The following is a 14,748-nucleotide window of genomic DNA, read 5'->3' as shown; positions in this document are numbered from 1 at the left end:
CAGATCTAATTTAAACTTGCTCATCGAAGTTTTGAAAATCACTAAACATCGTCACCCCCACCCCCCAGTTCTTGATACCAGATGTGGTACGACATCAATAGGAATTGAGCTGTTAGAGATCGTTTTCTTTTATATGACATCACTATTTCTATAATCTGATGTAATTTGGTAATTTAAAAAAAAATGGAATACACTCCAGCCCAGTTGATCTATGTTGTGGTGTTCCACTGGGGTCTGTTCTTGGACCTGTTCTCTTCATTCTATACATTCAGTCGCTCACAATTGTCAAAGATCATCATCCAGTGTCTCACCTATTGTATTCTGATGACACCCAAATATACAAATCTAGCCACCCAACTGATGTTGATGCTACCATCCAAGGTGGAGAGAAGTACATTTCTGATGTGAAATCATGGATGACATGTAACAAGCTGCAGATGAATGATGATTAAACTGAGGCCATTTTGATCACAACACCAAGACTTTCTCATTCACATCCTTTACCTCAAACAATAAATATCAGCAACACCAAAATTAAATTCATACAATCAGTATGAAACCTAGGTGTTACTCTGGACAGTACTCTCACACTGCAACAACATGTCATGAACATATGCAAGGCTGCATATCTTGAGCTGAGACCCATCAGCTCAATTCGCAAATATCTTTCAGCTGATGCCACTAAAACACTTGTGTGTTCATTAGGACTTTCAAGACTGGACTATTGTTAACTAAATTCTGTCTGGTTCTTCTCAATATCTGTTCCAGAAACTTCAAAAAGTTCAAAACACAGCTACTCGGATCATACTTAGAGTACCACGATCAGAGCACACCTCCCCACTGCTCTGTACCCTACACTGGCTATCCATTCAATCCAGAATCAAACACAAAATTTGTTCTCTGTGCTAAGTTTCACTGTTGGACTCTAGTCTAACATACCTATCCAACCTCACCCATGTGTACACACCAGCAAGATACTTATGCTCCTCTTCTGACAATCGTATACTCATTATTCCCACTATGAAAACAAAGTCATATGGACAGCGTTCTTTTGCCTACCAGGGCCCAGCAACATGGAATGAACAGCCCACTGAACTTAGACACAAAGACACAGTGATCCCATTCAAGAGTGCTCTCAAAACTCACTTATTTCGACTGCAAGAACAAACTTAAAGACCTAATAATGTTTCCTACCTTAAACATTCTCAGCATGTTTTTTTTTTATGTTTTCTAATTTCACGGTGTTTGTTTTTGTAATCGTATCCTTATATATGTTTTTTATCTTATAGGTGTTGTCTAATGTTGTAAAGTGCTTAGAGCATCTAAAGATTAGGCGCTATACAAAATCCTCATTATTATTATTATTATTAAATGATACAGAATTCAGACAAATGAATTCAGCCAAGGTCTCAAATATAACAAGCATAAGAGCAAATAAAATAAGATACAAAAATGCAACAACAAATTGTGATCAGAGAATTAAATAATTATTTGTAAGTATAAAATGTTAAATAGAACAGTCAATAATCCTCATCATTTGAAATCAAGCGCCTTTCCAACTTAGCAGAAATTCTGTAATGTGCTTGTCCCTTTTATATTTTCCATATGTTATCTTCTCTGCTTTTTCTTTTACTATGCACTAAAATTTTCTTCTCTTTTAATGACAAAATTCCAAAACAAATATAGAAAAACCTGGATATTACAGTTTTGTGTTTGACACATATTTATTAAGAAAAACTGCATTGGTCATACCTAATGTTATCAAATAGGTTACTTGAGATTTGTAAACAGGAAATTCATTGAGCTAATTCCATACTTACATGTCAAAAATTGCAAGTTTGGACTACAGATATTTGATGAATAATAACTAGCTAAACTAGTGTAATGTCATAACTATATTGGAGGATGTTTATCATGCATCATAAATGCATGTGTCTATCTGACTGGAATGGATTTAAAGTAGCCAACTTGCAACAGCATATGGATTATATCTAACTGAACTTCATTTAAGTACAACACCTGAAAATCACTTGCTCTGTTAGACAACCTCATTTGGCTTTTACTTGTCGTGATATTAGTTTCAAATGTACCAAAAGAGTAACTGTTAATTCTGAGCTCTGATTCTTATTATGCATGTATGTGCAATCTGAGGTCCAATATGCATCTTTCAAGATTATTTTTAGAAATATCCTTTACTTCCTGCCTTGTACAAAGAAGTTTTCAATAGAAAAAAACACAGACTCAATTAATTACAGTCACAATATCCTGAATTCTTCAAACATATTATGGTGATTATCTCTCAGGAAACAATCTGCAGAAGTCTCATAATTTAGAAAAATACGAAAATTCCCAGTGCAGTTTTGAAATTATATACTTATGTTTAATTTTGCTTTCCCTATCTCTGACAAAAGACCAATCACAAGTGACAAGCAAATCTAAAATCTCAGCTTTCTAGAGATTTTTTTTAGAACTTTAGTGAATCCAGAGCCAAACATCACTATCATTCTTTACAATTTCACTCTTTTGATATGCAAAACCTTGCAATTTCTTATAGCATATTCTAACTGCTTGCATTGTAAACAATTCTTGTGCCCACAATCATGAGTAATTTTAACAAAATAAGGCAAAAGCTATCTTCTTATAAATAAAATTTGCATTGACAGAAATTTCTACCATGAGTAAACTATGAGCTAGATGCATTGTATTGATGATTTTTCTTATGGAAATTGTTTTTTCTAACTAAGGTGTATAGCACTAGAAATGTTTTCAGCGTTTTTCCTTTTTTTCCTCATATTTGTGTTAATGGCCCAATTTATAATCTATACATTCATCAATAACATATTAGAATGCATACTAATTAGTGAAATTAGCACATGAACTAAGTTTTGCTAATAATTCACTCACATTAAAATATTGTGCTGAATAGATCCTGATGGGCTTGCTGAAATACTGATGACTATTAGAACCTACAGCCAAAACCAGGATTAGATATTAGCAGCTGTCATTTCATAAGTGTCATGAGTGTGCAGATGGACTGGTGGATGTTGTTTTTTAAAAACATTTTAATTTATGCTTCGCCCACAACATTTTTAACATTTCTTAATATAAGCACCATTGCTTGTGTTGGGATGAGGTCATCATCGCCTTGCATTTTCATTTGCATACACTATTTATATAAAACTATTACCACCAAAAATTTACATTTTTGCACTTCACTGATTTGCAAAAATGTTATGTCACTAATGTTCTGATATTAAAGATTTACTCAAATTTAATAATGTTACGATACTGTGATTTACATTAAATCACTGATTTTAACAATTTTATTGACATTTCTTTACCTAAGCATAAAGTACCACACAAAAATAGGAAGTAATGGCTATGCTAAATAAAAAAACCAAATTTTTTTGAACGAAAAGTATATTCTGTGCAGTCAGCAATATCAAAACATAAAGTTAATTTAATGTGATCCATGACACAACTATTTTTAAAGGGGACCATATTAGTTGGAAGTGATTTATAGTATTTATAAGCTGGAAATACCACTGAGAGCAAAATGGTTAACAATTCCAATTTATTTGAATAAGATAAAACAATTCTTTAAATATGTCTTGAATGCTTTCAATGCTCATTAAACATAAATTAATATGTCTCTCTCTTTCTCTTTCTCTCTCTCTAACACAAAAATTTTAATACATCATTTTTTAAAACAACACAGATGTGAAGCTTTTTTTTTCTCTGTATCCTTAGTAGCACTTTACTGAAGTGCCATTAGGAGGCAAGGAAGAATGAGGGTGGGCAAAGTTTGAATATAAGTAAAATAAGTAATTGCTTACCTTTCTTTTTCTATTTTAGGGAACTCCTTTTTCTTTTTAGTGCTCTTGACCCTTTTCCTGAAAAAAAGTAAAATATTGCCTGTTCAGTGTCTTAAGAAATTAGGTCAAGATAACTTATTTTTCATTTCAATATTAAAGAAATTCCTCAACCTGAAAGTCATATGTAAATTGTTGTTGTTGCTATTGTAGGGTTTAACACCATTTTTCAGCACAAGATAGGCTATACATGGTGGCCAGTATAATTGGTGGAGGAAGAACCTGGGAAAACACCAAAAAGAACCACCAACCCTCGAGAAGCTAAGGGGCAAGCTTTCTCACATACCCATGTGTAAACTTCTGAATGAAGAGACATATTGCTGTCATAACTGATCCAGGCTGGTTTGGGCAGGTATTAACCTGCAACCCATTGACTGTGAGTCTGGCATGCCAAAATTGAGAATCAAACATTAGCCTAATGACAAATCAAGTGTACGAGAAGAATAATGGACTTTATTTTCTAGCAAAAATTGACATAGAGGTACAATACTTAAGACCGGATTAGTCAGGTTACAAGAGACTCAAGTGGGTCTAACATTGGACATAATGTCTTTAAATTATATTACAGAAGAATTGCTAATAAAATATGGAAGCAATGTATATACATGTGGCTTATTTACTCATACATGTCCCCTGAAATCTTTATCTGTTGCAATGTACATGTATATATACACTGAACTATACTGCTAGTCACAATGTCAACAAAGAAAAGTGTAACAGAAATCAGAAGCAAACACAATGAAATACAATCTAATGCAGTTTGTTTCGAAAGAGAATGTACTCATTTAGAAATAGAATGGCTGGTAGCAATAGAAAACTCTTGAAAGAAATGTTTCAATACATAGTTACATAATTCATTAATAATTTCTTTTTAGAGCAAATTTTATATTTTTTGTGATATTTGTGTCAACTACAAAAAAATAATTGGGGCTATGGATTTAAGTCTGAAATAAAGTTATCATTATTATAATTACATTGGTTGTATGATTAACTAAATTATCTTTTAAAATATAAAAATAATGTAATTAGGAGAGAGGAAGGGAGAGATGGAGATATTGAGAAAGTTTATTCTTACACCTGATTGTCACTAAGTGAGTGCCACTGTGACAAAATACAATTTATTACACATTAGGTACAGTTTTCCTATAGTATACAGTTTCATATTTTTGATATGAAAACATTGTTACATATCATTTTATGTGATTCTGATTGGTCCAAATAAGCCCATGACATTCTTGTGCAGTATTCTCTTTACTCATTGGCTGTGATCGTGGGTATACTTTTTTAACCATGCCTTCTGAAATTTTTTGCTTTCAATATGAACATTTTGGATGCCATTTTTCACCTAGAATCATGTAAGAAAATTGGTGAAAATATGCACTCATTAGATTATGGCCAATTTACCCCAACCAGGGCTCATTTAATGTCATATATAACAAATCATAAAATATGAAAAAGAACTCATAATGGTCTGATCAAAGGCGTTCTGTACTCCAAGCCTGCCTAATTAACAATCAAATAATTATCAATGCTGACTTCGCCAGTCATAAAAGTTAATTACATACTGGCAGGTGTGTGAATAGAATCTATTGTCAGACAAGACTGTCTTGATTAGAGTTCTTTGTCATTTGTGTTCACAAGACCACACATGAAATGATCACCAATCACGCCTGTTATTATTCAATAAGGAATAAACCAACTAGATCTCTGGTAGGTGTACAGCTTAAATGTAAAATCTTTTCATCATGTTAATATTTAGTTAAAGTAGTTTCATAATACCTTTTTATTATTTCAACAGTTCTTCCCTTATACATGTCAAATGTCTGTAAAATGTTAATATGTACTGAATTACTGATACATGTACGGTCAAACATATGATTGTTGGCTTAATTTAATCTCGACACTTTCTTTCAGAGTTCAACTTTCTCACCAAATTTGATCATCTGGATGAAGGATTAGCTGGACAAGATCGATCACCTGATGGCTAAGGATAATCGTCGCTTTACTGAACCATGCATTTGCTGGTATAGAGGATCTTACAGGAATACTCATTTTCAATCAAATTTATGAAATGAGGAGAATACATTTTATCTACTGTGAGCCATAGGTGGTAAAGGATTGATATTGTTTGAAAAGTTTTATATTTTTGTTTCAAACTAGTGCAATGTGACATTCTATTATCATATGATAAGAATTATGTGACATTTATAATAAGTTATAAGAATAAGTTAGTATAGTGAAGTGACTTTTAAGTGAATGTGGATCCCTCTGATACTATCCCTTTACCTTACCAATGTCATGAAGTAATTTGTGACATAAGATTTAGTACTAAGAAAATATGGTTGTTTTAACCTAAACAACAAAGTAGTCAGGTGATAAAGTAAGATGATTCTTGCATTTCTCTAAAACACTAAATCCATAACAATGAAATTCATTGTTCTCAGTGAAAGTATCCTTGGTTAATATCTTTTTAAATAAATAAAAAAATCCAATGTTTTCCATTTTATAATAATAACATTAAAAAGTTAATTTTCAGGACTGCTTGCAATTTGATTCCTGAATAGAATAGATGTTAACTAACATGAAATCAAAGTGAAGCAACACAAAATTGCAGTGTACCTGCCTATGCAGAACCGCCATATAAAGGACACCTATTCATAAAGGTTCTGAGTCAGGAACACCTATTCTTAAATCTAATTGTACATTTCACCTCTGTACATAGAAGATGTAAATGGACTACATCAAAGACCCTTTTTGTCCCGAGAATGTCCTTTATAGACTGGTTTCACTGTATTTTCTATAAAATATGTAATATAAGAACCAGATGTGTGAATCTTTAAGACCGGATCAATGCATAATATTCTTACAACCTATAACTATGTATACAACATACCTACTGCCACTGTTCCTTCGCAAAATGAAAATGACAACTGCAATTACAATTACTGCTGCCACAACACCGCCTACAATGCCTCCAACAAATTCTCCAACAGAAACATTTGGTGGTCCAACAGGAGCTAAATAACAGAAGAGTTATTAGTGAATGGGTACTCTAACAGATGAATCTGCTTTTGAGGCTTTCAGTACATTCAAATTATGATTTTAAAAACATTCCAGGTAATAACTTGCAAAAAACTTCTTTATATCTGTCCAGTAATAATTAATACTATGTCTTGTTCACTATGTACAAGATTAAACACAAAACGGTGATACTATACCAGGTGGTGCTGTGTAATTCATAATGCACGGTATGCCAGAAACACCATTAAAGGCAGAAACCTGAAAAATGGAAACAAAACAAACTCAATATAGTTCAAGTCTTTTTCAACTAATATAAATGAATTATTAGTGTAATTCTTTGGAAATTTATACTAATGTGTTATAGTGTAGTACATTGGTATCTAATACTAATGTGTTATGGTGTAGTACATTGGTATCTGATACTTAAATGTGTTATTGTGTAGTACATTGGTATCTGATACTAATGTGTTATAATGTAGTACATTGGTATCTGCATGATACTAATGTATTATAGTGTACAGAACTAAGTCGATTGAATCATTGATTTATAATTTATAACCCGACTGTGACCAGAATGGCACTAATACTGGCATTCCCTGCACCTTTCATGCTTAATGGACTTTCCATACTAACACGGTGCCATATTGAGTACACTATGGGCTAGTTTATTTCCATCAGACAACATAATGACGTAGTTCATCCTATTCAGTAACTGCTGGATAATTCTGAAAATTACCATTACATTAAGAGTTTGGAATTATATCCCTTTGCACACATGAACACAGAAATTAAACCGCTTGTTAAATCCACGTGAAAGGCAAATTTGTTCTTGTCATTCTTTTCTTTTGCTTGATTCGACATTGTCCATTATGGAAGCAGATGACATATGAATGTCATCTGTAATCGTGTACACACCCCTTTGCTGGAAATGGACTTGTCCAGGAACTGGAAATGGATCTTTGGCATGTCTGTCTATTATATTGAAAACTTCCGTTAAGCATGAAATGCACAGATGATCACGGTGGTTAGGGGCACTCTACTCACAGTCAGGTTAGAATTTGTAAATCAATGAATGAATTGACTAAGTTCCTTGCACTTTTTATCACATTAAATGTTTCCATTATTGAAATCGGTAGTGGGGTACAAACAAACAGTGATGTGTAGCCAGACTATAGTACACTGGTATCTGATACTAATTCGCTATAATGTAGTACTGATAATTACTTCCCAGATAGGGCAGTACAATGTTTATGGATCATTCAAGCAAATGAATACAACAGATTCCTGGTCCAAGTGAATTTGAATGCAAATTTTACTGTGTTTAAGCCGAATACTTTTCCTGCAATTATTGATGACATCATCACATGGACACTTTCTTCACTCATTACAATCAGCCAAAAAAGCACAGTGATGCAGACATCAGTGCTGACAATAGTAATGAGTAAGTGATTCTGAAGTAAATTGTGTAATACAATTTAAAAGGATTAAGTATTGACAAAACTAGTTACTATGAAAGGGTAGAACCTGAATATGATTTGTTTGATAGAAACAGGTACTTCCAGTGTCTGGTGTAGAGTGTGAATGCAGATTTTCACACAGAATTTGATCAAAAGCAGGGTAGGGTGCAGGCAGAGTTTTGACACTCTTGATGGACTTATGAAAATAAATCTTATTGGTGTTGATATAAAAGACTGATCTGATGCCAGCAGTCAGGAATTGGAAGGGACATCAAAAACCATCATCTGTACTGTGACCTTCAATGAAACGACTTTTCATGACATGAGAAACAATAAACAGATTTAAATATCTCTGAACCTAATGATATAAGTAATAACTACCCATACTGAGTACACTGACAAGACTTGTATTTTAATTTTTGATGCTTGTTATATTTTCATTACAACTATAAACAATACAAATTTTACTCCATTAAGCACAAAAGGAATAGTGTTCCTTCTGGCCTTAAAGGAACTCTACTGCATAATATAAAATCCATACTCACAGAATCAATCCGCAGATGTGGATGAAAATATACTTGCAGAGACACTTATTGTCAACTTTATAGCGGAACATAAGCTCTTGTTTTTGGTGTCAGATCATTGTTCAGATCTAATCAAAATAATAGTCCCCAATTGGGATATAGCACAAACGTTCTCATATATTACTACTTGCAAAGTAACCCAACCTTTGGGTCCTCGTTACGATAAGAAAATCAAGGACATGAGTCAAGATGAAAAATGTGCGATTCTCATTGAAAGTCAAAACTTTTGACCAAATTTTGCAAATCTGACAACGTGTAATAAACTGACTTCTCTGTTGTGTCAAATATATGTGGTAACACGTAAGTAAATTTTAGTCAAAAAATGGTGATCCTAATTGAGATTATGTGTTTTCTGCAAACCTGTGGTACTCCCAAATATGCATTCAAATCAACTAAAACTTAGGTAGTACTTACCATTTTATGTGTGGAAATTCGCAATACATCAGGGCTTTAGTTAAATGATGCAGTACATACAACTGCCACTAATACAGTACATCTGTAGGTTATTACACATTTATGGAGCTCTGAATGTTGCCTATAGTGTTTTTTCTATTACATACCTTTAAGATAATTTACACATTGATATTTGTTATTCATGATTTATAACCTAAATTAAATACTAATTAGTACATGATTTGCAAACCAATTTTACTTGCTATATTTGTTGGTCCACAGATCTCCATGACTTTGTTGGATAAGATTTAAAACACAATACAGTATGTATGTATGTATGTATGTATGTATGTATGTATGTATGTATGTATGTATGTATGTGTGTAAGCAGCTAATAGTACCTCAGTAGAGTAACAATGCTGTATGATGCCAATCAAAAGTTCTAAAAATTTAAAAAGGGAAGAGGTACACACAAACTTGGGAAAAATAAATTTAATGTAAATATGTAGTGCTATACAATAAAGATAAATGTATCAGAATTTGGTAAAATGTATATAAAATGAAGAAAAAAATGAAGGAAAAAGATACAAAATGCTTGAAATATAAAGTACAAATTTTGTTACATAAATTGCATTGACTCAAAAAGTCCACAATTTCTTTTAGTGCTGCATCATAAGTTCCTGCACTGAATTCACATTAAAATAAAAAAAAACTTCTGTCTCACAGGGCAGGTGTCAATACACATACAGTTGACAAGTATGTGTTCCACTGTCACTGGACACTGGCAGGGTATGCACTCTGATCAGGGTTTGCACTTTATGAGGTATGCAAGAATCAGACTTCTGTGTCCTATATCCAACTGACACAATACCACCTTATCTATGATTTGTTCATACAAGGGATGCCACTCTCCTATAATGGATTTAGTATTATGAAACCCGTTTGTGGAATTATATCATTTCATGTTAGGCCAAGTATACAGAACATGCCCTTTATGACTGAAGCAGATACCTGCAGGTTATATTTGGCTTCTTTATATGTCATATCATAAGCAGCTTTTTAACATTATGAACAGGCAGCCAACAGTACAGAGTACTTTTTCCAGATTGTTAGAGCACTGTGATGATATTTCTTTAGGAGTTCAGCTGTTAATGGGTTTTCAGATGTAAGCTTTTCCAAGATTTCCAGTGTAAAAGGGAAATCCCAAAAGATCATTAACTATTTCTTGAAGGCTTCAAAAAGTGCAATAAAAATGGAGGCTTCATCCCATATCTAGCTCAAGATGATGCAGTTGTGATGGTGATGCAACAGCAGTTCCAATCTTGTCTCCATTTTGTGAAGTCTGCATAGAGGGACTTAATGACCATGATAGGACCTATTTAGCTTAATATACTGTAACAAAAGGAGAGGATTTGTTGAGGACTTTAAGAATTGGGAAAGACAAAGTATTTTGGGGTGGGGGAGTATAGATAACCAAGGTGGTGATTTTTGAATACCGATTCCTGAGGTATAGCCATTATTGACTTTTGCTGTTTCAAAGGAAGAATGAATTCATAAGCCAAAATGTAGAATGAGATTTAGATTCTGAGCATACAAAGTGTGCCATGTGGGTTTAGAGAAGCACTACTGTATGATATGAAACAAACTATAAAATTCTATGAATTTTGTCCTTGTACCAACAATTTTCTGACCCATAAATTACTGTCAAATATTTGGGTTTACATACTATGTTAATCAAAGTCAGCCTTTCAGATTTGAAAAGTGTCAACAATGTTTTTGATGTCTATAACCAGTGCACAGGAATAAAGTATACATCTTCAAACAACTGCAGCTGTTACCATGACAGCTGATGATTGCAAATGTCAGAATGCCCACATCCCAGAAGATAAATGTGTTTTGTGGAAACACCTTTTGTATAGATTGGTTAAGTTTCATTGAGATGGAGAAAGAGGCAATAGAAGAAAGTGCAACAGATTAAATGCAGCTAGATGTGCTCAATTATTAGCGATCTAGCTGATATTGTGATTTACAATCCATGCTTCAGCAAATTTTAATCACAATGGCATTTTTTGTTAAATTTGTGATGGAGGAATGGATATGCATTAGATATAATAAATAAAGTTATTAGTACTGGAACTCAATGTGGAGAGTGAAAATATATATATATATATATATATATATATATATATATATATATATATATATATATTGAGCACACGCTATCTAATACAATAAAACTGTCTATAAGGCCATAATATTGTTTAATTTAGAAAGGTGTTACAATCCAATTCAGTTGCTGTACTGCATTGAGAAGGGCATCACACTTCATGAATTTGTCCTTATTCATTTTTGTTGGCTATCACTTCAGAAAAAACACATTAAAACCACTCTTTCAAACAACTCTTCAAGTGAACTTGGCTCACTAGGCACTGACTCTCGTATTAAAATCCACAAACCTTTTGTCCATTCAGATTCATTGTGAATCATTGTCATTTATTTTGCCCACCTTAACTTTGCTTTCTTTCCTTAAGGATGACAAAGATCTTTGGTAGTTGCTCTTCTGCCATCCAGGTAACATGTCCTGCCCATCTGAACTTTAATTTTATCAGCAGTGTGTGGGTGCTTGGTACGCCTATGAAATTGAGAAACTCAGTGTCTGGAATCCTGTCCTGCCATCTTATCCTCATTTATTTCCTCAGGTAGCCATTGTAAAAAATGTTTTCATCTTCTTGGCATAGCATTTGTACACTGTCGAGGTTTTGCGAGCATACAGCAGGGTTGGCAACAGCCTTTCTAGTCCTTAAGTTTTGCTTGTAGACTGATGCTCCCATACATTTGCATGTATTTGCTATAAGATGCGCTTGCATTCACAATTCTGGCATTGGTTTCATCATTCATGTGGACTCTACATAACAGTGTGCTGCCAAGATAGGTGCATATTCATTTGTTTTGCCACCAATCCCTATGTCAAGGGGAGATCACTCTGCCTGATTGTTACCTAGGTGGGGAAGATAACTTTTAGCTCTTTTTAGCAAAAAAGTTTGATACTGGAGGGTTGGATTTGCAAGGATATAGTAGTACTCCTAAGGTATTATAATTAGGTAATGTATTTAAAGAAAAAGAGCTGTTACTGACATTATTCCTCAGCATGATTATATAAAGAATATCGACCATGAAACAGCCCAGTTACTCCCCGCCCCCCCCCATTTTCTACCCAAGCATCAATTCTTATTTTTTGGAAGTTTCTCAATAAGTGACGCCTCTCTGATAGTGTGGTCTGTTTGTGGACCCAGATGTGCACAAGTTGTCAAGGGAGAGGTGTACTATGTATTCCCCTACAAAACAAAATTATGACTTCATGAACAATCATGAACTGTTCATGAATGTTCATGACTGTTCTTGAAATGTTCATGATCAGTTCATCATTTGAGTTCATGAATAAATATTCATGAAATTTCTTCAACTAATTTCATGAACACTTCAAGAATTTTGATGAAACGTGTACTTGAAGTTCATGAACACACTATTGAACTTGTATTAACTATTATAATATCTTTGAAGTTCCTGAAATGTCATGAATTTGGTTCATGAACAATTCAAGTACTCTGATGCACCACCAAGATATTTCTTAAAAGTGTACATGAAATTTCTATATCATTATATTCACAAAATATTCATGAAAATTCATCTTCAAACTTCTCACAATAATTATCTTAGTGAAATACAAATAAAGGTGACAATTTTTCTTTTTTTAAATTATATGATAACTGTATAAATGTTCAGAGATCTTTTATTCAATACTTGTGTACTTAACCTGAATAGTTCTGGATTAATATGGGAAAATATGTTCTGGCCAGCACAAATTAAATGTATTTGCTATAAAAGCTTTCAATGACTCTGTTCTAACATTTGTGTCTATTACTGTCATAAACTGCATATTCTATTGACTTAGTGACTGGTTGCCAGTTTACATGTTCTCTGCTGCATATTAGAAATTGATCTGAAATTAAATACCATTTTTAGGATAATATGTTGCAGTTTATACTGTTTTAAGAACCACACACACATATAAGGTTATTTTATAATTCAGGATGAAATAGGTATTTGTGAGTTTGTCAGATAAGCAAACTGCTCATGAAGTCATGAATCATTCATGAGAAACTTTGTTCATCATAGTTCATGAATCTGTTCATGCACTTGTTCATGAATGATGATCCAATTTGTGAACTTTTATGAACTGTTCATAAAATCAGTTCATGAATATTTCATGTTCAAGAACAGTTTGTGAAGTGTTGATTCATGAACAGTTCATGAATCCATAATTTCATGAACTGACCATTTTCAGTTCATGCACATTCATAAATAGTTCATGAACCTTCTAATGAATTTTCATGAATGGTCCATGAACCATTCAAGAACAGTTCATGCCAGTTCATGAATTATTCATGATCATTTCGTATGGGATAGAACTCTTTCATCCCATGGTTGACATCAGCATTTTGTTATGATATAAATGAATGTGACAGCATAAACAGTCACTAATGCCATTAGATAACCATTCTGATTTGTCATATGACCACATTACATGTTGACATGCTTGATTATTATACTAGGAAAGCCCTAAACTCCCTGAAGTTTGGCCTCTTTAAATGCGATTTTCAGCCTTTAAGATCAAGCACAAGCTTAATTTCTTAATTTTTCAACATTTGAAATATATCAAAAAAAAGTTAAAGCAAAGTCTCTTTAATAGTAAGATAGACTGAGTTCAAGGTCAAAATGGGTCATGGGGTCACTCAGTATGTTTTCTTTTTCCTTAAGGTTATGACTTTTTGCCAACATTAAACTTGTGTCAGCCACCTGTGTGTAAAATGAGAAGGAATAAGACCAGGATGAGTTCAAAGTTATACAACTTTACGGTGTAACTTCCAAAATTTAATGAGGGACAACATAATGATAACCAGGTCTATCAAAAATGGTCAAATCTTTCTAGAGTTGTTTTCATGGTACACATTCAAGTAGAATCATCTTTCCAATTTGTGAGTCATATTTTTGGTTATAAACAAAATATTCTAATTCTGTTATAATTCTGAGAAAAATCTGTGTCATTTTATCATGATAAACATACTATATATGTAGTAGCTCTTAAGTGTCACTATTTCAGTCAATTTTCACTGGCAATTCAATGAAATTTCAATGAAAGTTCTGGTAAAGGTTTTTCTGTAATCTCACCAAAATTTCAATGAATATTTTGGTCAAAATATTAGCAAAATCTCAGCAAAACTCAGTGAAATTTTATTGAAAACTCACCAAATTTGAAAGATTTGGTCAAATTAGTTGTAAAATCTCACCAAAATTTCCGTTAAATTTCTTAGATCTTGCCAAACTTGTCTGAAATCTCAATAATATTTTGAACAAAACTTA

At 33.0% G+C, this 14,748-nt stretch overlaps 1 protein-coding gene across 4 annotated transcripts in view; it reads right to left on the bottom strand.

The window, feature by feature from the left end:
• Window positions 1–14,748, bottom strand: part of LOC149786220 (receptor-type tyrosine-protein phosphatase H-like) — a 127,270-nt gene that overhangs the window by 44,527 nt on the left and 67,995 nt on the right. For all 4 annotated transcript variants that reach the window (XM_089976596.1, XM_089976598.1, XM_089976597.1 and 1 more), the window contains 3 exons: window positions 7,091–7,151; window positions 6,766–6,889; window positions 3,837–3,893 (listed from right to left, as the gene is read on the bottom strand). In XM_089976596.1, coding sequence (XP_089832722.1) covers window positions 3,837–3,893; window positions 6,766–6,889; window positions 7,091–7,151 — 242 coding nt within the window. The remainder of the gene's footprint in view (window positions 1–3,836; window positions 3,894–6,765; window positions 6,890–7,090; window positions 7,152–14,748) is intronic.

This window comes from Sinohyriopsis cumingii, chromosome 12 (genome assembly GCF_028554795.1).
Source record: "Sinohyriopsis cumingii isolate HCF-2022 chromosome 12, ASM2855479v2, whole genome shotgun sequence".
In the NCBI taxonomy this organism is placed as follows: Eukaryota; Metazoa; Mollusca; class Bivalvia; order Unionida; family Unionidae; genus Sinohyriopsis; species Sinohyriopsis cumingii.
This window is presented reverse-complemented; position numbering and strand designations above follow the sequence as displayed.